This window comes from Peromyscus eremicus, chromosome 10, assembly GCF_949786415.1.
Source record: "Peromyscus eremicus chromosome 10, PerEre_H2_v1, whole genome shotgun sequence".
NCBI classification, from domain to species: Eukaryota; Metazoa; Chordata; class Mammalia; order Rodentia; family Cricetidae; genus Peromyscus; species Peromyscus eremicus.
In genome coordinates this window covers 8290757-8318439 of record NC_081426.1, presented here as the reverse complement: position 1 = coordinate 8318439, position 27683 = coordinate 8290757, and the positions used below count along the sequence as shown (strand labels likewise).

The following is a 27683-nucleotide window of genomic DNA, read 5'->3' as shown; positions in this document are numbered from 1 at the left end:
CACACAGGCACAACTTAAAAAATAATACTGAACAATGAAGTCGTAATGGCATACGGAATGTTCTTTCTTTCTTCCCTCTTCCTTTTTTCCTTCCTTCCTTCCTTCGTTGTTTCTTTCTGAGATATGGTCTCACTATGCAGCCTCTAGATGACTGAAATTTAAAACAATCCTCCTGCCTCTGCTTCCCAAGCACAGGGGTAGTAGACACGTGCCACCAAAGCCTGGATAAGTGTATTAAAATTCTGCATTTTTCAGGGAGGAAGGTGAGATCTTGAACCTTGAACCTTGGCCTTGAACCAAGCTGGCCTCAAACTCACTGAGATCCACCTGCCTCTGTCTCCTGAATGTTAGGTTTAAGGACATGGACCACCAAGCCTGGCTAAAACTTTGCATTTTAACAAGCTCTCAGTTGCTGCTCCTTCGTGCCCTATATCTAACTAACAAGGAGGTAAGCTGTTATATCGTTCACCATCATTTATAACTCCCTTTTTGAAATGCATGCTTTTTTATGAAAAATAAGTAATTGTTTAACTAATAAACCAATGCTGCTTTCAGATATTATTTGTGAAATACAGCCAGAATGAAGGTCATTCCTAAAGCAAATATGTTGGGTGTGAATGCACAGTGCTTTGCGGACGGCCCTGGGAAGCATGGCAGGAAACTTCTTTTTAGGCCAGTGGTTCTTTCCTACAGCCATACCCACTGCAATTGTCACAGTGCGCTAAGAAACCTGCTTCCTTTCTTTAAAAAACAAAAAAACAAAAAACCCCAGCCAGGTGTGGTGCTGCACGCCTTTAATCCCAGCACTCAGGAAGCAGAGGCAGACAGATGTCTATGAATTTGAGGCTAGCTTGTGGTCTACATATTGAATGCCAGGCCAGCCAACTTTACTTAGTTAACTGTGTCTCAAAAAAAAGAAAGAAAGAAAGAAAGAAAGAAAGAAAGAAAGAAAGAAAGAAAGAAAGAAAGAAAGAAAGAAAGAAAGAAAGGAAAAGAAAAGCCAGGTGGTGGTACACACCTTTAATTCTAGCACTTTACCCACCAAGGCAGGTGGATGTCTGTGAGTTCGAGGCCAGTGTGGTCTACAGAGCTCCAGATCATCCAAGGCTACACAAAGAAACCCTATCTCCAAAACCCAAAAACTATAATAAAATAGAATAAAAATAAAAAGTTGTTCTACTTAGCTTTTGTCGTCGTGGTGGTTACTGTGATAAACACTGTGACTAAAAGCAGCCTGGGGAGGAAAAGGTTTAATTTCATATACATCTTCCAGGTCACCACCCAACATGGAGGGCATCAGGGCAGGAACCTGGAGCAGAAACTAGGGAGGAACACTGTTTACTGGCCATGCTCAGCTGTTTTCTGTGTCACAGGCTCGCCTGCCCAGGATGCTGCTGCCTGGGGGCCCCTCCCACATCAACCATCAGTCACGTTGGTTTCTCACAGACAAGGCCAGGGGCCGATCCAACCCAGGCAGTTCTGCGGCTGAGGTTCCCTCCTGCCAGATGACTCCAGGTTGTGTCAAGCTGACTATAAAACTAATCACCACACAAGTGCATTTATTTTTTTCTTTAAATAAATAAACAGGGGTCTGGAAATGTATTTCAGCGGTAGAGCATTTCTCTAGTATGTGTAAAACCCTGGGTTCAATTTATCCCCAATATCAAATATTTAAATATAGACATACATATATAAATCCATCACCCACATACATATATATATATTCACACATACTGTGCCTCAAAAAAAAAAAAAAAACCAAAATGGGGACCAGGCATGGCGGCTCACATCTTTCTTTTTTTTTTTCTTTTTTTTTTGGTTTTTTGAGACAGGGTTTCTCTGTGTAGCTTTGCGCCTTTCTTGGAACTTGCTTTGGAGACCAGGCTGGCCTCGAACTCACAGAGATCCGCCTGGCTCTGCCTCCCGAGTGCTGGGATTAAAGGCGTGCGCCACTACCGCCTGGCTCACATCTTTCTTTAATCCCAACAATTCAGAGGCAGATGCCAAATATCTCTGAGTTCAAAACCAGCCTGATCTACATAAGGTTTCTGTGGTGAGTTTCAGGCCTGCCTTGGGCTACATTGAGGCCTTGGCGGGAAAAGCCTCTCAAAGCACCGAAGACTAGGGAGTCTGATCTCAGAGTTCACACTGAGGACAGTGGAGGGGAAGGAACCAGTTCTAAAAAGCTATCCTCTGACTCCACCATTCCTGTGCGGTGGGACAAATCCACCTCAGATGTTTAAAAAAAAAAAAAAAAAAGACTAGTAAGCCTGAGAGAGTTGGGATTCAGGGAGAGAGGATGATTTTTGACACTGAAAAGCCTCAGAGAGAGGTTAACGTGTGTGATACTCAGCATAGGTGGGAAACAGGGCTCTAATGGGTGGAAGGAAGGGTGTTATTTTAGAGGCAGGAAGCTGGCGAAGTTTCTTTTAAAGTCTGCTGTTAGCCGTGCGGTGGTGGTGGCACTCGCCTTTAATCCCAGCACTCGGGAGGCAGAGCCAGGCGGATCTCTGTGAGTTCGAGGCCAGCCTGGGCTACCAAGTGAGTTCCAGGAAAGGCGCAAAGCTACACAGAGAAACCCTGTCTCGAAAAAATAAAAAAAAAAAATAAATAAAAAAATAAAAAAAAATAAAGTCTGCTGTTTTCTCTGAAATTGAAGTGAGGTCATTCCTGGGGGCAGAAGCAGGAGAGTCAGAGGTTTGTGGAGTTCTGGAAGAGCTAGCATGGACCATGGGAAACACGTGGTCTCACAGCCCTGGGCCTCTAGCAGAGGGCATTACAGAGGGCAAAGGGCAAAGGCAAAGGCACCGGCGTTGGTCATATCGATGAGCCAAGAGCACAGGCTAGAGGAAGAAATGAAGGCAGAGCCAGGCGTACGCCTTTAATCCCAGCACTCGGGAGGCAGAGGCAGGCGGGTCTCTGTGAGTTTGAGGCCAGCCTGGTCTAGAGAGTGAGTTCCAGGACAGCCAGGGCTACACAAAGAAACCCTTTCTCGAAAAACCAAAAAAAAAAAAAAAGAAAAGAAATGAAGGCAGAAGGAACGTGGTCTTGAGAGGAAGGAGCAAGAGTAAACTGTGAACTCTGTCCCATTCACAGGATTCTGTTGTTAACATTTGTGTAACATTTACATCCTTTCTCATTGGGTACACATACGTATATTTATAAAATACTTATGTGTCTTGGTCCATATGTATTTACATTATACGTATAGCTTTTACATAAACAAATCAAGAAAACGTTTAAATAAAGATATTTCTTACCAAGTGTGCTGGGACATATAACCCCAGCGCTTAGGATCGAAGAGTTCAAGGTCACCCTTGGGCAGGCTAGCCAGAACTCTGTGAGACCTAGTCTCTAAAAACAAAGCAAACCACAACAGTAACAAAAACTCAGGGAACTTTTCAGAGGAATGGAAAGAATGTAAAACCAGTAGGTAGGGAGAAGGACTCTGCAATGTTCTGGGCAGGCCACAGTTTTAATTTCATTTGCATTGGTGTTTTGCCTGCTCGTTTGTCTGTGGGACTGTCGGATCCTCTGGAACTGGAGTTACAGACAGTTGTGAGCTGCCATGTGGGTGCTAGGAATTGAACCTGGGTCCTTTGGAAGAGTAGACAGTGCTCTTAACCACTGAGCCATCTCTCTAGGCCCCACACAAATAAATATTGAAAAAAAATGCTGACAGGAGGTTGAGATGTAGGTCTGTGGTAGAGCATTTGCCTTATGAGGCCCCAGCTTGAGGTGGTGGCACACACCTTTAATCCTAGCGCTCAGAGACAGAGGGAGGTGGATCTCTGAAGTTCAAGGCAAGCCAATGGCTAGTGAGACCCTGTCTTGGGGAGAAAACAAAAAACAAAACAAAACAAGAAACAACAACAAAAAAATACACTTGTAAAGCCCTGAGATCAATTTCAGAAACACACAAGACTTTTGGTTTATTCCCCACCCCCCACCCCCAGACAGGGTTTCTTTGTGTAACAGCTCTGGCTATCCTGGAATTCACTATGTAGACCAAGCTAGCCTGGAACTCACAGAGATCCACCTCCCTCTGCCTCCCAAGTGCTGGGATTAAAAGCACAAAACACAACCACCCAGCTTTGAATCAAATTTTATACAGTTAACAAATCATTAAGGCAGATGGCTCAAGTTAGGTGTGATGAACATGTTTGTAATCCTAGGAGGAAGAGGCAGGCAGATCCTGTGAGTTCAAGGCCAGCCTAGTCTACATACAAAGTTCCAAGGCCAGCCAAGGCAACAAGCACCTGCCAGTGGTACAGTCTAAAGCAGTAACTATAAAGTCCTGTGTGGAATTCTGTTTGTTCATTCATTCCTTCTCCAAACACTACTGAGCACAATTTCTTCATCCCAAGAGAACATTGGCTGGACCTTTAATTAGAACCATAAAAGACACTGCTGTAGAGTGGAAAGAACCAGAAAGAAAACAAGCAATTAGGACACTCTTATGAGTCCAGTGTAGTGGCGCACACCTTTAATCCCAGCACTTGGGAGGCAGAGGTAGGCAGATCTCTGAGGGTTCAGGGCCAGCTTGGTCTACAGAGCAAGTTCCAGGACAGCCAGGGCTACACAGAGAAACTCTGTCTTGAAAAACCAAAAAGAAAAAAGAGATACTCTGGTGGATTTGACGTAAGTCGGGAGTAGAATGAATGAACATACGGTGAGGCCAAGCTAAGCCAGCCTGGCAATCAGGAAAGGCTACCAATGGGCAGTGATATTTATGTGGCTCTTTATGGATAAGACAGGGCTAGCAAGTCCCTCAGTGGCAGAATGCTCGCCCACTTGAAACCCTTGATTCAATCCTCAGTGTCCCCCTGGGAGGGGACAATGATAAGCGGGAATAAGGCTGCTGGGATGGCATTCTAACGGGCGTAGCCAGAATTCCTCCTTTCCACTCTTCCAGTCCCAGTCAGTGTTGTAGGATCTAGGACTGTAACAGTAAATGAGACAGAAAAGCCGAAGCCCTCCTGGGGAAGAAGTACTGCATGAGAAGAGTGGGAGAGGATGCAGGGCAGCCTTGTTCAGGAGAGGGACTCCCCAAGGATGTGGCATCTGAGGAGAGAGTCAAGTGAGGACAGGAGGAACCTCAGAAGGAGTTAGAGCAAGTGCAAAAGCCTGAGGTTGGCTGTGGGTCTAGAAACGAGCGTGGAGATGGAGAGCAGTCCAGCCAGAGACCAAATTGGAGAGCTATTTGGGAGAGACCATGGAGAACCTGGCATTTGTCCCAAGGGACTCCGGGGGATCATCAAGGAAGTGACTGTGAGTTAGAAGAAAAGTTTCAGAATTGGGATGTACCAATGGGACATCCCAATATATACAGGCTCGTGTGTTCCAGGCAAGCACTCTACCAACTGAGCTGCTAAATTATAACTAGTTAACACCATAGGTTCTGCAGCCAGGTTATCCAAGTTGGAGACAGTCACTTCCTAGGTATTTGTATGACCTTGAACAGGTCACTTAATGTTTGCCTCAGTTTCTTTATCAGTTGAGTCTCATCTGCCTCATAGGAATGCATGAGAACTAATTAAGTTGATGTAAATGCAGCAGTGTTTTTAGCCAGGCGCTGTGCTACTGCTGCAACCCAAGCACTTGGAAGATAGAGAAGGTCAGTGCTGGGGAGATGACTCCAACAGTGGAGTGTTTGTCAAGCAACCGTGAAGATCTGAGTTCTAATACCAGCACCCACATCAAAGATAAAAAGCCGTGGTGGTGGCACACACCTGTAATCCCAGCACTCGGGAGGCAGAGGCAGGTGGATCTCTGTGAGTTCGAGACCAGCCTGGTCTACAGAGCTAGTCCAGGACAGGCTCCAAAGCTACAGAAACCCTGTCTCGAAAAACCAAAAAAAAAAAAAAAAAAAAAAAAGATAAAAAGCCAGTGCTGTGCATGGTGATATACGCCTTTAGTCCCAGCACTCAGGAGGTAGGGGCAGGCAATCTCTGGGAGTTCCAGGCCAGCCTGGTCTACAGAGCAAGTTCCAAGACAGCCAGTGTGACATATTGAGACCTGTCTCCAAAAGTTGGAAGTATTGGCAATATATATTATGTGTGTATTTATATAAGTATATAGATATATTTATACAAATATGTACATTTATATAAATATATACACACATACATACATACACACACACACACACACACACACACACACACACACACACACACATATATATATATATATATATATATATATGGCCAATACTGGAAGAAGAGACAGCCAGCTCTCCAGAGTTTGTTAGTCATCAAGCTTAGCCAAAAAGTTAAGTTTCAGGGTCAGTGAAAGATCCTGTCTCAAGGCAATAATGTGGAGAACCATAAAGACAGACAGACAGACAGACAGACACACACACACACACACACACACACACACACACACACACACACGGATAGCAATAGAGGAACGTACCTGATGTCAACCTCTGTCCTCCAGGGTTGCCTGCAAACACACACTAAACCGAAAACAAAGAGAAGTTCAAAGTCACCTTGGTTTCACAGCAAGTTCAAGTCCAGCCTATGTTACAGCAGATCCCGCATCAAACAAACAAAACAGGCAGGCATGGTGACACGGACCTGTAATCCCAGGACTTCAGAGGCAGAAGCAGGAGAGTCATGTCACCCCAAGTCCAAGGTCATTTGTCTTCCTATCAAGTTCTCTTGTAGAGGACAAATTTGGTCCCAAGTCCCAACTCTGGGAGGCTCGCAACTCTGTGGCCCCAGCTCTATAAGCATTTGAAGCCTCTGGCCTCTTGGGTGCAGAATTCAAGCGTGCACACCCATGCAAAGACCCACACATATGCAGAATTTGCAAAGTCAATCAAACAACAGCAAAGCACACAGCACTCAGGAGGCAGAGACAGGTAGACAGATCTCTGTGAGTTCGAGGACAGCCTGGTGTACATAGTGAGTTCCAGGACAGCCAGGGCTACATGGTGAGACCCCCATCTCGATGATGATGATGATAATGATAAAAGAGTAATGAAAGAAAGCCAGACTAAGGCTGTGAGTTCAGAAAGAAGAAAATAAAACTTCTTAAACTGAGGACAAAATGCTCAACCTCCTTTATAATGAGAAAAATGTGGTGGTGCCATTTTTTATCCTTCAGTTTGGCAAGTTACCAACAGTTTATTAAGACTGCTGAGAAGCTGTGGGAAAACAGGTGCTCTCACCTAATGCTGATGGGAATGTAAATTGATTTAATCCCTGCAGAGGCCAATTTGGCAATGTCTGTCAAAATTACAAAGGCATATACCCTTTGACCCAACAATACCACTCCTAGGAATTTATTCCTCAGATGTATTTGCATACATGCTAACTGATCTATGAACAAGGTTAGTCATCACAGCAGTGTTTGAAAAAGCAAAAACCTGGAACTAATCCAAAGGTTTCCCAGTAGAAGCCGGCTGAACGAATTCTAGTATATCTGTTAGATGGAATATTATACCACCAAGAAAAAGCAATGCACTATAAAGAGGGATCTCCAAGAGCCTGGCATGATGCAGCTCTCTTGTAAGCCTAGCACTTGGAAGCTCAAGTCAAGAAGATGACACTGTCCAGGATAGCCTGGGAAACCCAGTTCAAAGCCAGTCTGTGATAGGGAGCAAGATCTTCTCTCAAAAATCAAACCAATGGGCTGGTGTGACGGCACAATGGGGAAAGACACCCACTAACTAACAACCTGAGCTCAATCCCTGGAACCCATATGGTGGGAGGAGAAAAACCAACTCCCCAAAGACATCCTCCGACCTTCACAGGAGAACAGACAGACACACACACACCTACACATCACACACATACACATATGCACACACCACACACTCCACACACATACACACACACACACATACAAACACCATACACACCTATACACCACACACACATATACACACACCACACACTACACACACACACACACACCACACACTCCACACACACATACAAACACCATACACACCTACATACCACATACTCCACACACATACATACATCACACATACACACACACATACATACACACACAAATTAGAAATAATAAATAAATGTAGTCAGACTTCCTTTGGATGAACAGCTCCCAAATAATGACACAGAGACTTATTAAGTATGAAAGCTCAGCCTTAGTTTAGGCTTGTTCCACTAGCTCTTATAACTTAAATTAACCCACTTATATTAATCTAGATTCTGCCACGTGGCTCGTTAAGTCTCCTCAGTACAGTAATCTGACTTCCTCTGTGTCTCACTGATGAATCCCACCCCCAGCCTTTCAGATTCTTCCCCAGTTCCTTTCTCTCTCCAGAAGTCCTGCCTATCTTCTCCTGTCTAGCTATTGGCTATTCAGCTCTTTATTAAACTGATCAGTGTCTTAGGCAAGTGAGGTAAAACAGAGACATCTTCACACAGTGTGATCAAATATCCCACAACAAAAATAAACACATAAATAAATACATAAATAACCCCAAACTAAAACAAAGATCTTCAGGATTCCTCAGTAAACCTGGAATGGTAACATACACTGATAACGCCTAAATCTACTACCCAAAAGGCTTAGCAAGGAAGATTGCCATCAGTTCGGGCCTAACCTGGGCTACATACCAAGTATCAAGCTAGTTGGGACTATATAGATCCATCTCAATAAATAAATAAATATATAAAAAAAAAACACAAGCAAAGTTCAGAAAATAGTGTCTAATATATTATTACCTTTTTTGAGGGAAAAATGGGCCAAAATAACAAATGACACCATTTGTATATTCACAAGGCAGTTCTGGAGTGATAACGTACTACATGGCAATCGCAACAGGTCTTCCTTTTGGTAATCTGAACAGATTGGACTGGGACGAGTTTTGATTTTGTTTTGGTTTTAGTTTTTGTTTGTTTTGTTTGTTGAGACAAGGTCTCATTGTGTAGCCCTGGCTGTCATGGAACTCACTATGTATACCACACTAACCTTGAACTAACAGAGATCCATCTGCCTCTGCTTCCCAAGTGTTCAAATCAAAGGCGTGTACCACCATGACCAGGTTTTAGTTTCCTTGAGGCAGTGTTCTATTGTAGACCAGTCTAATTTTGAACTTGGAATATGGGCAAGACCAGCCTTCAACTCCCAGTCTTCCTGCCTCCACTTCTCAAGTAGAGTAGAAAATGTTTTTAAGTACTTGAACCATGAGAATGCATGGTTTACTCAAAGTAAAGTATAGGAGAACTATGTTTAAATGGGTTACTGGGGGCCTCTTTGGAGAAGTTACCAGGCCTAGTGAAGTGGCCTCACACATGCACAGGGACTTGCAGAGCTGGTGCTGGTATGTGTATATGTGTTACGTTCTGTTTGGGACCCAGATGGTCTAGACACACTGGATGTAAATATGGCTGTGGCTTTGACTGTTTCTGGATTTAATATATATATATTATATATATTAATATATATATTATATATATTATAGATGAGTGTTTTGCCTGAATGGATGCATTGCATCACACACATGTCTAGAGCCTGAATAATTCAGAAGAAGGTATCAGATCCTCTGAAACTAGAGTTACAGAGAGTTATGAGCCACCAGACAGGTGGTGGGAACCAACCCCAGGTCCTCTACAAGAAAAGAAAGTGCTCTTAACCACAGTGCCATCTCCCCGGCCCTTTGGGCAAGTGTGATGGCTGTTCTTGGTTGTCAACGTGACTACATCTGGAATGAACTACAGTCTAGAAATGGAGGGCACACCTGTGATCCAGATCTTGAGACAGAGAGACAATGTGCCTTTAATCCAGATCTTGAGTTGGAAAGCACACCTTTAATCTGGGCCACACCTTCTGCTGGAAGCCTATATAAGGATAATGGAAGAAGGAAGGTTTGCCTGCTTGCCCTGGACTTGTCCGGACATTCATTCCCTCACTGGAGCCTTCTTCTCCGGGACTCCAGCATATACAGAAGAGCAGCTGAGACACCCAGCCTTGCAGGACAGAGCATTCTTGGACTTTCCATTCACAGCCAGCCACTGTTGGATTAGTTGGACTGCAGCCTGTAAGTCATTCCAGTAAATTCCATATATATATATATATATATATATATATATATATATATATATATATATATATGAAAGACAGACAGACAGACAGGGATTCATTTCATAAATTCTGTGACTCTAGAGAACCCTAATATAGTTTCTTGTTGGTTTGTTAGTTTGCTTGGTTTTTCGAGACAGGATTTCTCTGTGTAGCCCTGGCTGTCCTGGAACTCACTCTGTAAACAAGACTGGCCTCAGACTCATAGAAATCCACCTGCCTCTGCCTCCCAAGTGCTGGGATTAAAGGACTGCACTACCACCACCCAGTTCTAATTTTTTTAAGTTTTAATTTTATATATGACTGTGTGTGTATGCATGTGTGCAAGCAAGTGCCAACAGAGGCCAGAAGGCATCTGAATCCCTGCATCTGGAGTTGTGAGCTGGTTACGGATGCTGAGAACTGAACTCAGGTTTTCTACAAGAACACAAAGCCCTGTCTCCCGACCCCTAGCCTTTTCACTGTCTCATTTTGTTTTGTGTTTTTTTTTTTTTTTTCCTCCGGTTTTTTGAGACAGGGTTTCTCTGTGTAGCTTTGCGCCTTTCCTGGGACTCACTTGGTAGCCCAGGCTGGCCTCGAACTCACAGAGATCCGCCTGGCTCTGCCTCCCGAGTGCTGGGATTAAAGGTGTGCGCCACCACCGCCTGGCCACTGTCTCATTTTGTAACTTAAGCTTTTTGTTTGTTCTTAGGATTGCCTTTGTTTTTATGTTTGTCATGAAAAGCCGGAAGTGGCCTGGAATTCCTGTTCCCCCATCCTCTGCCTCCATGCTGGGATGACAACTGTGTGTCACCATACCTGAACACTTAATTTTTCAAAGAATGGGGCAGACAGGAAGATCATTTATCCTGGATCATTCTTGCCATATTGCAGCTGTAGGAGTGGAATTTGGAATATAGATGTGTACTCATAAAGGTTTCTTGTGCTGGGCAGTGGTGTCGTCACACCCCTTTAATCCCAGCACTCGAGGCAAAGGCAGGCGGATCTCTGTGAGTTCAAGGCCAGCCTGTACCAAAACTACACAGAGAAACCCTGTCTCAAGATTATCCAGGGACAGGGTTGAGGATTTAGCTCAGTGGTAGAACGCAAGATCCTGGGTTCGATCCTCAGCTCAAAAAAAAAAAAAAAAAAAAAATTTTCCAAGGCTACATACTCACCGACTCAAAAAGCAACCAAACAAAAAATGCTCATTCTATCTCAGTTTGGTGGCCCACACCTTTAATCCCAGCGCGGCAGAGGCAGGTCGATCTCAGAGTTTGAGACCCTGTTTCAACAAAAAACAACAACAAAAAGTACAATGTCATTTCCAGGCAATGGAAGACCTTGTGTCAAAACTGATATAATCTTTGAGGGGACACTTGGCAGTACCTATCAAAACAAATATGCATGGCCTTTGACACTGTAATTCCACATTTAGGACTTTAACCTAGAGATAGGTCTATATTTATGCCAGAAGATAAGTGTATGGGATTCCCTTGTTTGTCACAGGGAAAACAGGAAATAGCTTAATTATCCACTGTGGAGAAATGGTGAATCATTTATGGCATTGGAAAGATGGGCATAGTGGTCCATACCCATAATCCCAGCACTCAAAGGTGAGGGGATAGGAAGACCAAAAGTTCAAGGCCAGCCTCAGTGCCATAGTGACCATCTTAAAGGGGTATGTGTGTGCTACAGAGCTCTATTAACAAGGCTGAAGTGAACTCACAATTGCTCCTGGGTAAGAAGAGGAATGGGAGAAAGGCAGAAGTAGGGGAGTTTTACTTTGACTGTTCTTTTGCCGTTGTTCGAACTGTTAACCAAATACAGTTTTATTTAACTTTTTTTTTTTCCGAGACAGGGTTTCTCTGTGTAGCTTTGCGCCTTTCCTGGGACTCACTTGGTAGCCCAGGCTGGCCTCGAACTCACAGAGATCCGCCTGGCTCTGCTTCCCGAGTGCTGGGATTAAAGGCGTGCGCCACCACCGCCCGGCCTTATTTAACTTTTTATTTCAGGCTAGCTTCAAACTTGTGTAGCAATCTTCCTGCCTCAGCCTCCTGAGCCTTGCGGTTAAAGGCTTATACCACTTTACTTGGAAAATATTATTATTTTGTTTTTGTTTTTGAGACAGGGTCTCACTATGTAGCTCTGGCTGGCCTTGAACTCAGGGATCTGCCTGCCTCTACCTCCTTAGTGTTGGCATTAAAGGTTTGTGCCACACCCCACAAAAAAGAGCATATACCTGTAATCCCAGCCAGCACTTAAGACATAGACAGGAAGCTGGGCGGCGGTGGCGCACGCCTTTAATCCCAGCACTCTGAGGCAGAGGCAGGCGGATCTCTGTGAGTTCCAGGCCAGCCTGGTCTACAGAGTGAGTTCCAGGACAGGCTCCAAAGCTACACAGAGAAACCCTGTCTTGAAAAACAAGCAAACAAAAGACATAGACAGGACAATCTTGAGTTCAAGGTCAGCCTGTGCAACTTATCCAGACTCTGTGTGTAAAAGAAAGACACTGTTAACTATTTAGCAGCATGTGGTGGTACTTGTAGGCAGCCAGGGATATACATCAATACCCTGTCTCAAACAAACAAAAAGGGAATGGCAAATCAACTCAATGAAGTCCTCTAATTCCACACTTGTGCTGTGCCAAGTGGCCCTTGAGCCAAACAAACAAAAGATCTGGGGTAGTATGAGATTGGGGCAGGGTGGGGGTTTCTGCAAAAATAAGTTATGATAGCCGGGCGGTGGTGGCGCACGCCTTTAATCCCAGCACTCGGGAGGCAGAGCCAGGCGGATCTCTGTGAGTTCGAGGCCAGCCTGGGCTACCAAGTGAGTTCCAGGAAAGGCGCAAAGCTACACTTAGAAACCCTGTCTCGAAAAACCAAAAAAAAAAAAAAAAAAAAAAAAAGTTATGAGGCTATAAAGAATAGAACATTTCTTCCATACCTATTTTGGATAACAGGTACTCCATTTAGTTTATTTCCATATCCATATCCTTGGGGTTGGATTGCTTCTAACTATTGAAAGTAATGAAAACTTGGAGACAGTATAAGATCTGTGTTCTGAATATTTGTTTTTGTACATCGAGACAGCATCTTCTGTCTCTAGCTGACACTGAACTTAAGTCTGTTGCTGAGGATGGCCTTGCATTCCTAATCTTCCTGCTGCCTCCTCCCAAGTTCTGGGATTTCAGGCCTGTGCCGTCGTGCCTAGACAACTAAGTCGGTTTAATACGTAATTTATTCACCTCTGGTGGGCTGCTGGCTGCTTTTTTCCTGGAGACAGGGTTTCTCTGTGTAGCCCTGGCTGTCCTGGAACTCCCTCTGTAGACAGGCTGGTCTCTATCTCAGAGATCCGCCTGCCTCTGCCTCCCTAGTGCTGGGATTAAAGGTGTGCGCCACCACCGCCAGGCTTGTGGCTGTTTTAATTAAGGCTAACCAGCAAAGCTGACCTGGTACTTGGAAGCCACGTGCGAGACTTTCATAGACTGTACTATCTGAAGATGAAGTGTGCAAAGGGAAACAGCCAAAACGAAAAACTGAGCGTGGCAGACGAAAGGTACCACACTGAAAGAAGATGGCACGGACTGCAGTCCATATGCGTTGTTAAACTAGCAATAGGAATTTTAGTGTTTTAATTTTTAGGATGGACTTACTGTTGAAGCCGTCTGGAGCTAAATTTTTAAGGCAGCTTACTCAATAACTAGCTAGCCACCGTTTCCAGGGCTCTGAGATCCCAAGGCGCCAAAACTGCACGCCCTACAGTTCATGCCAACCTCTGCCTGGGTTATCCGCAGCGGCGGTGCCCAAACCCAGGCCTCTACAATGGATCCCAGGCCCAGGGCCTACGATCCCGCGGCACCTACGCGCTCCTTTCGGTCCGGTCCCTCGCCTCCGCCTAACGCGATGTAGACACAACAGGGTGTGCCCTCCGTTCTCGGGGCGCAGACCCAACCCGAGAGGCGGGCGCTGGGGTCCCAGGCCCAGGCCCCTCAAGTTGGCGGGAGCCCGAGGGGGCGGGCCACCAGGGGAACGAGGGAAGCCGAGCAGAGCGCGGCGCGCGCGGCGCTCAAACTCGCGCCGCCTTTAGCTCGCGAGCGAGCCCCACCCTCCCCGTCACCAAAGGCGCCCAGCCAATGGGCGAGCCGGAAAGGCCGGGCTCGCCAGCTAGGGACCGGGAGGGGGAGCCACGCGAGGGGGAAGGGAAGTGGGAGGCGGGCCGCACTTGACTGACAGCGCCCTCCAGCCAATCCTCCGTGCGGCTTCTCGGCTCTCTTCTCTGCGGGGCTCCGTGCTTCGTCCCTCCTTCTCTCCCTCCACCCCCCACCCTCCCGACTCACTCCTCGGCGTCCCGCCCCGCCTCCCCTCCCCCACTCTGCGGGCAAATCACTGCTGGAAAGAGGCGGGGGCCGAAGCGGCAGGCTCGTGTGGAGCCTTAGGGTCGAATTGACGGGCGCCCGGACCAATCAGAGGTAGGCTGGTGGCGCGGCTGTGGCCGGGGCCGACCAATGGGCGCGCGGCCTGGGGGCGGAGGCCCAGGTTCCAAACGCTCCGCGGCGCCATGGGCTGAAAACTCAACCGAGATGGAATCTCCCAGTCTGAACCGGTTTCAACCGGTTCCGAGTTTGAGGCCCTAGGAGGAGGGGGAGAAGCGGCTGCAGCGGCCGCGGCAGGAGCAGCGGGAGCTTCAGCATCAGCAAGAGCAACAGTAGCTACAGCCCCGGCGGCCGTGCCTGTTCCAGCCTGTGCTGCAGCAGCCGTGCAACCATCCCGAGGGGGAGGGGGGAGCCACCAGTCGCCGAGGAGCACGCGAAGGGGGGAAAGTTTAGGCGAGCCCGGGTGGGGGGGCCGGCGCCGGAGCGGCGTGAGCGAGCGAGCCCTGTGTGGTCGGGGGAGCCGGACTGCAACTGGCGGCAGAGCGGCCCCGGCCGTGCGGACTCGCGCTGCTGCTCCCGCCGCCGCCGCCGCCGCCTGTGGCTGGAGGGTCCTGGGCTCCGGCTCCCGGACTGGCCCGCTCCCCTCCCCCTTCCTCCCTCCGCAGCCGGGCGGGAGCATTTATTCCTCGGATTAATTCCCCTTTTCGGTGGGGCGCGTGTGTGTGTGCGTGCGCGCGTGTGTGTGCGTGAGTGTGTGTTGGGTGGAGTTGTCCCTGGAATAGTAAATATTGAGCTTTTTCCTTTTTTTTTTTTTTGGCCCCTTTTTTTTTTAATTTCTCTTTTTTTTTTTAAGGTGGGAAAACTGTGAAACCCACCTTGATTTCCTCCCCTCTTCCTCCTCCCCACCTTCCCTCGCCCCAAGCCCGGACAAGGAAGGAAGAAGCAGTCGGTTGAATTTCTGGGTAAGTCGGCCGTGTGCTCGGGGCCGAGGGTCGGGCGGCGGCGCGGCCGGCAGGAGGCGAGGCGGGCGGGCGGGCGGCGGGCGGCGGGCGGCGGGCGCGGGGCCCTCGGCGGAGCCTGCGATTGAATGGAAGCGCTCCTGCCGCTCGGCGATGGAGGCGGGGAGGCGGCCGCGGGAGGGGAGCGCTTGCTGGGTCATTGGCGTGTGCGGGTGGCGGTGGAGGAAGGCGAGGAGCGTGGTGGTGAGGCAGAGCCCCTGCGCGTGGGTGGAAGGGCTTCCCCAGTCCAAAGGGCTGGGGAGAGTTGGGGTGATCTCGGGAACGTCTCTGTAAATTATTAGGAGTGGAAGTTTCCAGAAATATTTAGTGCAGCAGCATTGAAACGTCCGCCTGCATCACGTGGCCCCCTCGGTGGAGAGCTTGGGATGGGGGAGGGAGGGGCTACCGAGTCCCTTCTTCTGGTGGGGAAACTCGAAGGCCCTATGGGTGGCTTTTTGTTGTTTTGGAGTGGAACAAGAAGTAGGAAAGATGAGTTAATTTTTTTTTTTCCGGGGATCTGTAAGTGGGGTTCCGCGTTGTGGGGCTTTTTCGCCCGGGGCTTCTGTGTCTTGTTGGTTGGTGGAATCATTTACTGCTGGCCGTGCACAGTGAAGGATGCCCTCCCAGATACTCCTTCTAGTCTCCTGAGTTTGGGGCGGAGGAGAGGAAGTGGTGGTCGTAGAGGCTGCACAGATCCTCGCCGAGGCGGGACCTCGGATCACTCAGAGGACATGCTGCATGGAGAATGGGGCGGTGAACTTAAGGCGCCGGGTCTGAATGCCTCCTCCGAGTATGGGCGGGGTGAGTGCGTGCTCCTGTGAGCTATAGTTAGAAGTGCTGAGAGCCGTTCGGGTGGGAAGCCAGGGGAGGGCGGGCCCTTCCTAGTGAGGCGTGTTTCTTAGTGAATGAAGCAGGCGATTGCCCACACGCCTAAGTAGCAGTCTTTTGTAGCTAGCGTCTTGTTTTCTGACCTAATGTGAAGTTATTACCTCCAAGCAGTGGTTAGGGTTTTCTGGGTTTGGGGTGGCAACTGGTAGGTAGTTTGTCGATGCCTGAAGTGACATTGAAGGTATATCGGTAATCACTTGTAGAGTCACAGAATTGGTGGATGGTTCCCTACGTATGCAGTCCAGCGAGTGGAATTTGGGATTGGGGAACACCAGCAAGAAAGGGCATTTCTGGTGAACACTGCCTCCATAGCTGTTTACTTAGTGCGTGATCTTCGGCTGGTAGTGGAAAGAATGTTTTGGAAGCTGTTGGATTTGGGCTACTGAATGTTCTTGGCATTGACCACAAAGCAGCCATTTCTGGATTATCCATAGTTGAAGAATAGGTAGATCATTTGGAAGATAATCTAGTTCTGAGGATAGCCAACGACTGTATTAAGTATATTTAGATTGGACCCCTTCCCCCACGCGAGTCTAGCATCTGAGCTCTTAAAGATGACCGACTTGAAAATGAAACTTTAGGAGCGTTTGACTAATCATTATTACATGTAAATTGTGGTAGGTCAAGAAAAACGTTGATCGCAAAAGCATTGTTTTAAGCTATAAAAGTTATGGCCCTTGAAAGTAGTGGAAACAGCCATTTGTTTATGAAGATTGTTTTCTCTTGTATGTTAGTATGTAGATCTCGTCCTTCTTTTTGAGGTACTGTCTCACTGTACCCCACTCTGGCCTTGGTGCTTTCTCCTCTTCCAGGTTACAGGTGTGTTTGCCCATTCAGCTCTTCACAAGGGTTTGGTTTTGTTTGAGCCCTCATGTAGATGAGGCTGCTGGCCTTGGTGTTAATCTGCCTTTCACCTTCCAAGAGCTTGATTACTGGCATCATACGATGCCATGCCAGGCAGTTTCTTTATTTTTACATTAGTGTGTTTTTAAGCATATCTTTACCTATGTGACAGAATGTTTGGACTCTTTATTTATGAATATGAGTACTCTATTTTCTTGTGAATACCTGCGTGACAGAAGAGGGCATCAGATCCCATTATAGATGGTTGCTGGGAATTGAACTCGGGACTTCTCAAAGAGCAGCACTGAACCGTCTCTGCAGCCTGACTGAACTCCTGAAAAGGAGTTTGAACAGGAACAGGCAGTTCCTGAGCTTGATGCCTCCTCTTGCCTTGTCTATTACAGTAGTGTGCTGGGCTTTCTTGTAGGCTGGGCCCGATTATTAATTTCTTGAGACAGGGTTTCATACTTCAGGCTGGCCTCAAGCTCTGTCTAGGTGAGGATGGTCTTGATCTTCTGACTCTCAAGAGTACTGGGATTACAGATGCACATAACCACCCGTTTCACACCCAGGGCTTCGTGCATAGTAGAACACTCTACCAACTGAACCAAGCCTGATGTTTGACTTATTGTAACTAATTTATATCTTTGATAAGTATCTTTAATAAAATCTTTGCATTGAAATTGAAGTTGTATCATCAGCACCACAGATAAATAAATATGCAATTAAATAATGCAAATAAATAAAATATAGAAACTGCTGGCCCTACATGTGCTTTGAGCCAGGTCTCACTGTGCAGCCTTGGCTGGGATGAAAGCTGTGGGTGACCACACCTGGCCTTGTTCTTTATTCAGGATCTCTGCAGTCCAAGATGTCCTGGGATTCACATCTCCACCTTCACCTCCTGGGAGCTGGGATATAGGACTAAACCACCAAGCCCCACTTTGTACAAGTTTCAAACTGCTATTTTTAAAAAAGGATAGGACTGAATGGCTGGCTCAGCAGTTAAGAGTTCCTACTACTCTTGGTGAGGACCCAGCACCCATTCTGTAACTCCCACGTCACTCTGGCCTCTGCAGGCACCTGCACTCAGGCACACATACCACACAAACACATACAGAATTAAAAACTGAGATCTTAAAAACAACGTTTTCTTACCTAGTTGTTCAACACCTGTAATCTAATATGCTATTCATCTCCCGATCCTGGAAGGTTTCTAACATTGCTCTATCTAAAGATGTCGTGGACATAATTAAGGTGTCTTCTTGAAATGATATGCAGAATTTGTGTAAGTTTAACCTAGAAGCTAGATGTGGTGGCTCACTCACATCTGTAGTCACAGTGCCTGGAAGTTGAGGCAGGAGAATTGCCTCATTAACTGATGTTCTCAGGCAGCTCTATACTTATAAGAGCATTCTCCTGCTGAGGCACTGGCACGACCCAGGCCTATAATTCCAGGTGGCAAGTTCAAGGGATTCCTGTGCTAGAGAGTTCAGTGCCAGCTAACAACTCAATGAGTCTCTATCTCAAAATAAAGCCAAGGGGTGGAGCAATACTCAGTGATAGTGCCCTGTGCTTAGCATTCACAAGGTTTAGCCCCTCAGTACCACAAAATAAGAGAAGTTGGCAGAATATCTATGTGCTTGTGCACTCAAGGTAAGAGGTCAGTTTGTGGGGGTCATGTGTCCATTGTGGAAGGGGATCCCTTGGATTGGCTGCAAGTGCGTTAGCCACTGAGCCATCTTGGCAGCCCCTGTTGTTCAGAATTATAATATACTTTTTCTGTTGCCTTATTTTTGTTTGGGCCTTCCCTGGAATTGGCTGTGTAGACCAGGCTTCACAGAACTTCACCTACCTCTTACCCCCTAGCTTTCATTTCACTACCAAAACCAGACTTTGGTTTTGTTCTTTATTTGTTTTAGACAAACTCTTACTGTGTAGCTCAGGCTGGTTCCAGTGCAGGAAGTGTGATCCTCTGACTTAAACTTTCTAATGCTGGGATTAGAGGCATTTGCCACAGTGCTCTTCGCCCCTGGATAGTTTTTAAGAGCTAATGCCACTCAGCATTGACTGAATCAGTAGTGCTACCCATGTTTGGTGGGATAGTCAGAATGCCTTAATCCAGGGAGCACCTTGGCTTTATTTCCCCACCCACCTTTTATTTTCTTTCTTTTTCTTTTTTGGAAACAGGGTCTTATTCTGTAGTCTAGACTAATTTTGGATCCATGGGAATTACGCTTGGTTCTCACAATGTATTTTTTTGAGCATATATTCAAGGGATGTGTGTGCTTGAAGATTGTGATTTCCTTCAGATAAGATCTGTGTGTCCCAGTCTGGCATGACACTTGTCAGTAGATATATGTAGCCCAGGTTGGTTTCAAATTAGAGACTTTGTCTCAACCTTCCAAGTGCTGAGATTATATGCATATGATTCTATGCTCTTGGTGTGGATGGTATTTTAATGCTTAAACACAGTTGAGGATAGAAAGTAATGTAGTTGAGTGGTTTGAATGTAGAAAATAAATACTGTAGGGGTTAAGGGTATTGGGTTCTAAGATGTTAGACTGGTTCTTAGCACTACTATGTACAATACAAAAGAAATGTTTTAACATTGTCCTGTCTGATGCTTATACTAAGCTATTCAAAAGATTCACTTAGGATAAGTTTGTTTGTTAAATCCTTGAAATCACATTTAAAATTTTGAAATAGCTTGTTAAAGGGGCTGGGCATACAGGTGGTACAATGCTTGCCTAGCATGCCATCCCTGGCACTCTGTAAACTGGACATGGTACACAGGAACTAGAGAAGTAGACTGGAGGGTTAGAAGATCAAGGTCGGCTGGACATGGTAGTGCACGCCTTTAATCCCAGGACTCAGGAGGCAGAAGCAGGAGGATCTCTGTGAGTTCCAGGCCAACCAAGGCTGTTACACAGAGAAACCCTGTCTTGAACACAAAGTTCAAGGTTGTTCTTGGCCACGTTGAGTTTCAGGTGAGCCAGGGCTAGAGACCATGATGCAAAAACTGAAAAAGTCAGACAAGCAAGAACCTATAGGTAGCCTGGTCACGGTTACACACTCCTGTTGATTCCCGCACTTACCCTTACCCCAAGAAAGAGAACAACTTTTTTTTTAAGACATGATTTCTCTATGTAGTTTTGGTGCTCTGTAGAGACCAGGCTGACCTCCCGAGTGCTGGGATTAAAGGCATGCACCACCGCCACCCAGCAAGAACAGCTTTTAAGGCTATGGAATTATAATGGATTCACTTGAAAATTAGATTGATGTATTTTATGACTGTAAGTGGGATAAGTAATATACTAGGAAAGGAATGAACCTATTAACTAATGCAGTTATAGAATAACTTACTAATAATTTTTGTTACTTTTACTTGGTTCATAATAATTAGATAAAAAATTCTGTATTCCAAGTGTTTATGAATAGTATTGAAGTAAAATTACTCGAATAGAAGGTGTGTTAGCTGCTGTCCAAACTTCTTAACCAACTTTGCCTTTTTCTTTTTCTTTCAGTAATCTATGCCAGCAATTATGACAATGTTAGCAGACCATGCAGCTCGTCAGCTGCTTGATTTCAGCCAAAAACTGGATATCAACCTCTTAGACAATGTGGTGAATTGCTTATACCATGGAGAAGGAGCCCAGGTAAATAAAGTAGATGACGAAAACTTTATGAAGTTATTAAAAAATAACGAAGTAGTTAAATTTTTTCTGCTTTTTATAAAATATATCCTGTAGTTTATATGAATTTGGAATTATTTACTGGTGTGAATTAGTCTGGGGAAAGTATCAGTGTTAGATTTGATCAAGAGGAAAACTTAGGAATATACTTGTCTGGCTTTTCTTTTTTTCTATATTATTTTCCCTTTTGAGACAGTCTCAACTATAGACCAGGCTGGCCCCCAACTCATGGAGATCTGCTCGTATCTGGGTGTGAGGGTTAAAGGCATTTACCACCAATCCCAGCTTTTTTGTATGTGGATGTGTGTATTTTGGTGGTGTGGGAGGGTGCCCTTAGGGGCCAGATAGCATGGAACTGGAATTAAAGGCAGTTGTGAGCCACCCAATTATAGATGCTAGAAACTGAACTCTGGAACTGCTGAAACATCTTTCCAGCCACTTGTCAGTTCTTAACTCCAAACACTTAATCCTAAATAAAATAGAGTAGAGGTGCACTCCTCTAGTTCCAGCACTCGGGAGTCAGAGGTAGGTGGATCTGAGTTCCAGGACAGCCTGGGCTACACAGAGAAACCCTGTCTTGAAAAACAAAACAACAACCAAAAAAATGAGTGAAGTGAAATAGAACCCATTATAAGTTCTTTGGTAGTTATTAAAGTGTATTTGCGCTTGGTGTAGTAATACGTACTATAACCATAATACAAAAAAAAATTGCTTATTTGTACCTTTATATGTGCTTAATATATTTGGAGTTAAGTCTTTTTTATTTTAATGGTTATGGGTGTTTGATCTGTGTGTCTGTGTGTCATTTTGTGCCTGGTACTCACGGAGGCCTGAAGGTGGTGTCAAATTCCCCTGGAGTTAACAGTCATTGAGCCATGTGGTGCTAGGACTCAAACCCAGAACCTCTGGAAAAGCAGCCAACATTCTTAACAGCTGAGTCATCTCTCCTATCCCCTACTGTTCTTTTTGTTGTTTTGTTTTTGGTTTTGAGACAGGGTTTTTCTGTGCAGTCCTGGCTATACTGGAACTTACTCTGTAGACCAGGCTGGCCTCCCAACTCAGAGATCTGTCTGCCTCTGCTTCCTGAGTGCTGAGATTAAAGGCATGTGCCACTGCTGCCCAGCTTTCTGTCCTATTTTTAATAACGTTTTAACGTTTGTGAATGTTTGTGCATGTGGGTGCTGTTGTACCACACAGTTGTTTGTGTGGAAGTCAGGGGACTACTTGGTTCTGTACTTCTACTGTGGATTCTGGCGGTGAGACTCAAATTTACAGGTTTGGCCGCTAAGCCATCTGAATGACCTCTATTCCCAATTTCTAAGCATTGACATTGCAGAAGTCTTTCAGATGTCTATCTAAAAATCCAATATGAGCCAGATGCGGTGCACTCCTTTAATTCCTGCACTTTGAGAGCCAGAGGCAAGAATAGCTTGTGTGTTTGAGATGGGCCCGGTCTACAGTGAGTTCTAGGCCAGGCAGGAACTTAGACAAATAGAAGGCAATATGAATTTTTGTTCATTAATTTTGTGCTATTGTAAAAGAAGTCCTGTTAGTGAAGATAATTACCTTATAGTAAGCTATATTTTGATGATGATTTAACACTATTACAATATAGGTGTTTGTCTGTGGCCCTAGCACTTGGGAGGCAGAGGCAGGAGGATCATGGGTCTGAGGTGAGTCTGATACACAGCAAGTTTCAAGCCAGCCTTAGCTATAAAGAGAAATGTCAAAAGAAGAGAAAGGAGACAGTATGTGTAGATGGTTAAAACCATAGAAGCGGCAACATTTGTGGAACAGAGTAAGTTTTGAGTAAAGTTCTGGGCAAGTGGCCTGGTGATGGATAACCAACCTGAGTTGGTTATCCTCAGGCCTGCCTAATGGAAGGAGAAAACCCACTTTAGGATGTTGTCTTCTAATTTAAATGTTCTGAAATTGGGACAAAAATCCTTTTAATAATAAAGTCAGCATGGTGGAACATGCTTTTTTTAATCCCAGCACTAGGAGGGAGACAGGATCAGGAATTAAGGACTAGTGTCTTCTGTGTGCCGGGTTCAGAGCTAGTCTCAAGTACTCTTTTGATCATTTCAAATATTGTTGCCAAAACATTAGATTCCTTGGGCAATTGTCTACTGAAAGTTAATTTTGTTTTGTGTGTTTTTTATAGAGTAGGGAGGCTGAGACAGGGTCTCACTGTGTAGCCCTTGCTGTCCTGGGACTCACTGTACAGACCAGACTGTCCTGGAACTCAGATGTACTTGCCTCTGCCTCCCAAAGTATTCAGCAAGTCTGGCTTTGTTAAGATAGTTTTGTTTGTCCTTGGGTGCTATCATACAGTTTGTAAACCTGAAAGGTGGGTATGATAGTATTGTTTATAAATTATTAGAAATGAATGAGAGATAAACTTTATGCAGATATTTTCATTGATTTATGAAATTCTTTGATACTGGTTTCACTATATAAGGAGCTTAAGGGAGGGCTGGAGTTGGCACAGCAGTTAGGAGTCCTTGTTGCTCTTAGAGAGGACCTAAGTTTGGTGCCCAGTACTCACGTGGTGGTTCATAACAACCTTGAACTCTAGTTCTAGGGGATCTGATGCCTCCTTCTGACCTCTGAGGGCACAAAGCATGAGATTGGAAACTTATTTACTTTACATGTATGAATGTTTTGCCTGTGTCCATGTATGTGGGCCGTGTGTGTCCCCAAAACTGAGGTTACAGATGGTTGTTAGCCACCATGTAGGTGCTAGGAGTAGAACCCTGGTCCTCTGCAATAGCAGCAAGTGCCTGTGACTGCCGAGCCGTCTCTCCAGTGCTCCCTCTTCTGTTTGGAGACAAGATTTGCTGTGGGTGCTAAACTGGCCTGACCTCTTGTGTAGCCCAGTCTGGCCTCATTCTTCCCGGTCCTGAGATTGAAAAAGATAGAGGAAAGGGAGAATCAGCCGTGTGGTGGTGGTGGCGGTCCATGCCTTTAATCCCAGAATGGGAGGCAGAGGCAGACAGATTTTAAGTTTAAAGCTAACCTGATCTACAGAGTAAGTTCCAGGATGGCCAGGCAACAGAGAAACCGTGTTTTGAATAAAAAGAAAAGACAGAAGCAGGGATATCAGAGTTCAAGGCCAGCCTGAATTACATGATAATTTAACATAACAGAAATGTTCATAATTTTTGGTTGTTGGTTTTTTTTTGTTTTTTTGTTTTTTTTTTTCCTTTGTTTTGTTTTTTGAGTCAGGGTTTCTCTGTGTAACAGCCTGGCTGTCCTGAAACTCCCTTTGTAGACCAGGCTGGCCTTGAACTCAGATCCTCCTGAGTATTAGGATTAAAGACGTGCTCTGCCACTGCACCTGGCATGAGCATTTTTGTTTATGAGAGCAATAGATTAGCTTTTCCTAAGTAAAGGACTTTATTTCCAGTAACAAATAAGGGGTAGAAATTATAATCTATCACACAACTTAACTCTTTGTTGCTGTTTCTTGAGATGGGATCTCATACCCTAGGATGATCATAGAATATACTCCAAATGTAGCTCAGAGTGACCTTGAACTTCTGGTTCCTGTGCTTCCACCTCCTTAGTGCTAGGGTTCCACCACACCAGGTTTACACAGTTCTGGAACTGAACCCAGGGCTTCTTGAATGCTGGATAAGCATTCTACCAACTGAGCACTGTGTCCAGCCTTTTATTGTTGTCTGTTTTTAGAGGGCAAACTTGGAAGATGACTCTAAGTTGCTCTTGAATTCATGATCCTTCTGCCTTCACCTACAGTAGTGGGATTGCATGCAAGTGCCATTCATCATGCCCAGCTTTGTTACGCACATTAATTTCCTTATGGATTCCCTAGTTATTCTTTTTTTTTTTTTAACTTATTATATATGCAGTATTTTGCCTGCAGGCCAGAAAAGGGCATCAGATCTCATAGATAGTTGTGAGCCACCATGAGGTTGCTGGGAATTGAACTCAGGACCTTTAGAAGAGCAGCCAGTGCTCTTGACCACTGCTGAGCCATCTCTCCAGCCCTGTCCCTAGTTATTCTTAAAGCCCATGCACAAAATGTTGCCTACATTACAAGATTTTGGAAGATGAGTGATAAGAGTGTGTAAGGACCTGTTGCAGACTCTGGCTAATAAGGGTGCATTCTTTCTTTAAGCCACTTGATACAGTGTAGAGACTATAATCTCAGCTCTGAATGCTGAAGCAGAATGATCACAGGTGTGAGGATGCCTGTGTAACTAAGCAAGATGATGTCTCAAAGTTTAGAAAAATGTAGAAATATTAATTCAGTGGCATGGGACTTTGGGATCAAACCCCAGTGTTACAGAAATGGAAAGGGAAAGGTACATTTTGGTGTGTATTGGTATGTATTCTCAGTGAAAAGCGTGTTTGATCTCATCATTCGTTTCTTTGCCGTTCTTGTAATAGGTGGTTATGATGTTGAGTAAAGTATATGTACTTTGGAATATGGGTCCTTGCTGGCAGAAGTAGGTCAGTAGGGACAGGCTAGAACGTTATACTTGTCTGTTTTTCTCTGACAGCGTCTCACTATGTAGCTCTTACTGGCCTACAACTTGCTGTGTAGACCATAAACTCAAATCAGCATGTCTCTGCTTGTGAATGCTGGCATTAAAAGTGAATGCCACTATCCCAGCAATGCTAAATACATTTCAAAATAAATGGTCAGAACCTAAGTTTTTTTTGAAGCATGAAGTAATTTATGGACAGAGGAGCTTTTACCTATATGGGGAGTATAGTAAGGTGAGGGTGAAGAGATAGCCCAGCAGGCAACAACGTGTGCTGCTCTTCCAGAGGACCTGAGTGGTTCAGCAGATCACAGACACCTGTAACTCCAAGCTTTTTTAGGTCTTTTAGCAATTAAACGGGGGGTGGGGGTGGGTGGGGGGGTGGATATTAAGTGAAGAGTGGATGTGTTTTTTCAATATTGTGTCCTGTTAATTATTTTGATTGAACTCTTCTATTGCTTAAAACGTTTTGAGATTTTAAGGTACTAGAAATATAAGAATGAGAAATAGGGCAAAATGGAGATACTTATGGTACAGTAGTGCGGTTAATGGGAGCTCGTGAGGTTATAACCAATAACACAGCATGTTACCTGTGGAGGTTGCAAAATGTTCACACGTACAGTGCACAGCACATCAAATGATCTGACCCATCTGAAGCTGGTGTGACTCAGGAAGGAGACTGAGGCAGGTAAATCCTGAGTTCAGAGCAATTGTATCTGGGCTAAAGAGCTGACAGAGTAGTAGGACCAAGTACTTTTTACTAGGTAAAGATTCATGATATGTACTGTTTCAAGTTCACATCCCGGTTAGTCCCAGGGAGAACTAAGATAAGGCACTGCCTACCTCTGGGTGAGTGGAGATCATCTGTAAGCAAGATGATTGCTATAGCTTCCCGGCCAGCCATGGCGATATAGTGAGACCATGTCTCAAGAACAAATAAGCTTTAGTCCTAGATGAGTCATATTATTTTTTTTTAAAGATTTATTTGTTATGTATACAGTGTTCTGTTTGTATGTGTTTGCACACCAGAAGAGGGCACCAGATCTCATCATAGATGGTTGTGAGCCACCATGTGGTTGCTGGGAATTGAACTCAGGTCCTCTGGAAGAGCAGTCAGTGCTCTTAACCTCTGAGCCATCTCTCCAGCCCCGATGAGTCATATTATTACTGTTGTTGGTTTTCATCATTTATCTTCGGCAGATGGATACCTTCTTAGAGCTGTAAGTCCCTTGACAAAATGAAATGGGAAATATATATATAAGTGGATGGGCACCGTGGTATAGACACGTGTAATTCCAGTACTCTGGAGAATGAGGCAAGAGGATCACAAGGACCGAGGTTCAATTCCCAGCACCCACATGACGTCTCCCAACCAGTTTCAGGAATCGAAAGCCTTTTCTGGTCTTCACAGGCACATGGTGCACAGGCAGAATGATTTCCTATAGCTGAAGCTGGCTTGGATTCCTGATCCTGTTATATGTACCTCCCAGTTTCTGAGATTACAATTCTGTGCAGTTTGCCTGGTTTCAAAAGTAATATTGATTAGTAAGATCATAATGAATATTATATTTGCTTACTTCAAAATATGCTTGCGACCCCACCCCCCACCCCACCCCACCCCCACACCCGTTTCTTGAAGCAAAGTCTCTGTGTCCCTGTGTGGTCCAGGCTGGCAGACTTTCTGCTTTAGCCTTTGTTTTTTTTTTTTTAGATTTATTTTTACTTCATTTATTTGCCTTTTGAATGCTAGGCTCACAGGTATGTACCACCATGCCTGGCTCACACTTATAAATTTGTAGAAATGGAGGAAGGATCCAGTTTAGCTACAAAATTACAAAGTCAAAAAAGTGTGAAAAGATTAAGCTGTTAAGAAAAGAATATCAGTAGATTAAAAACTTTGGTGAAATGTATTATGAAAATGTTATAGTTAAACCAAAGAAGCTAGACATAGTAATGTTAACATGGCTAGATCTTTAAAACCAAGTTAAATGCAAAAGACAAATTGCAGAAGAAATTACGTGTTCTCTGTAGCTCTGGCTGTCCTGGAACTCAACAAACTCAGATCTTCTTGCCGCTGCCTCCTGAGTCTAGGAGTAAAAGCTTGTGGCACCAAGCTGGGCGGTGGTGGTGCACACCTTTAATCCCAGCACTGGGAGGCAGAGCCAGGCGGATCTCTGTGAGTTCAAGGCCAGCCTGGTCTAAGAGGGAGATCCAGGACAGGCACCAAAACTATACAGACAAACCCTGTCTCAACCCCCCCCCCCAAAAAAAAACACAAACAAACAAAAAACCACTTGTGGCACCACACCCTGCCGTATTCTTTTATTTC

The 27683-nt window shown here is 45.2% G+C and overlaps 2 protein-coding genes across 3 annotated transcripts in view; one reads left to right on the top strand and one right to left on the bottom strand.

Moving 5' to 3' along the window:
• Nucleotides 1-14429: 14429 nt before the first annotated feature.
• LOC131920838 (tropomyosin-1, isoforms 33/34-like) lies at nt 14430-15578 on the bottom strand. The gene is made up of 2 exons (XM_059275293.1): nt 15326-15578; nt 14430-15076 (listed from the first exon to the last, which is right to left on the bottom strand). The coding sequence occupies exons 1-2, from the start codon at nt 15576-15578 to the stop codon at nt 14430-14432; spliced, it is 900 nt and encodes a 299-aa protein (XP_059131276.1).
• Nucleotides 14497-27683, top strand: part of Xpo1 (exportin 1) — a 42885-nt gene continuing 29698 nt past the window's right edge. The window contains exons 1-3 of one of the 2 annotated variants that reach the window (XM_059275320.1): nt 14497-14515; nt 15273-15381; nt 20676-20807. In XM_059275320.1, coding sequence (XP_059131303.1) covers nt 20682-20807 — 126 coding nt within the window. In that variant the 5' untranslated portion in view covers nt 14497-14515; nt 15273-15381; nt 20676-20681. Of the gene's footprint in view, nt 14516-15272; nt 15382-15516; nt 15622-20675; nt 20808-27683 lie in introns of those variants that run through there. The other variant, XM_059275321.1, reaches the window with a different exon arrangement.

What these genes read in the sequence shown, in the direction of transcription:
- LOC131920838 (XM_059275293.1), bottom strand. Translation starts at nt 15,578, where the DNA reads ATGACCCAGCAAGCGCTCCCCTCCCGCGGCCGCCTCCCCGCCTCCATC. An exon ending in CGGGCTTGGGGCGAGGGAAG is followed by an intron (nt 15,077 to 15,325) that starts GTGGGGAGGAGG and finishes CCGGCTGCGGAG; the next exon opens with GGAGGAAGGGGGAGGGGAGC.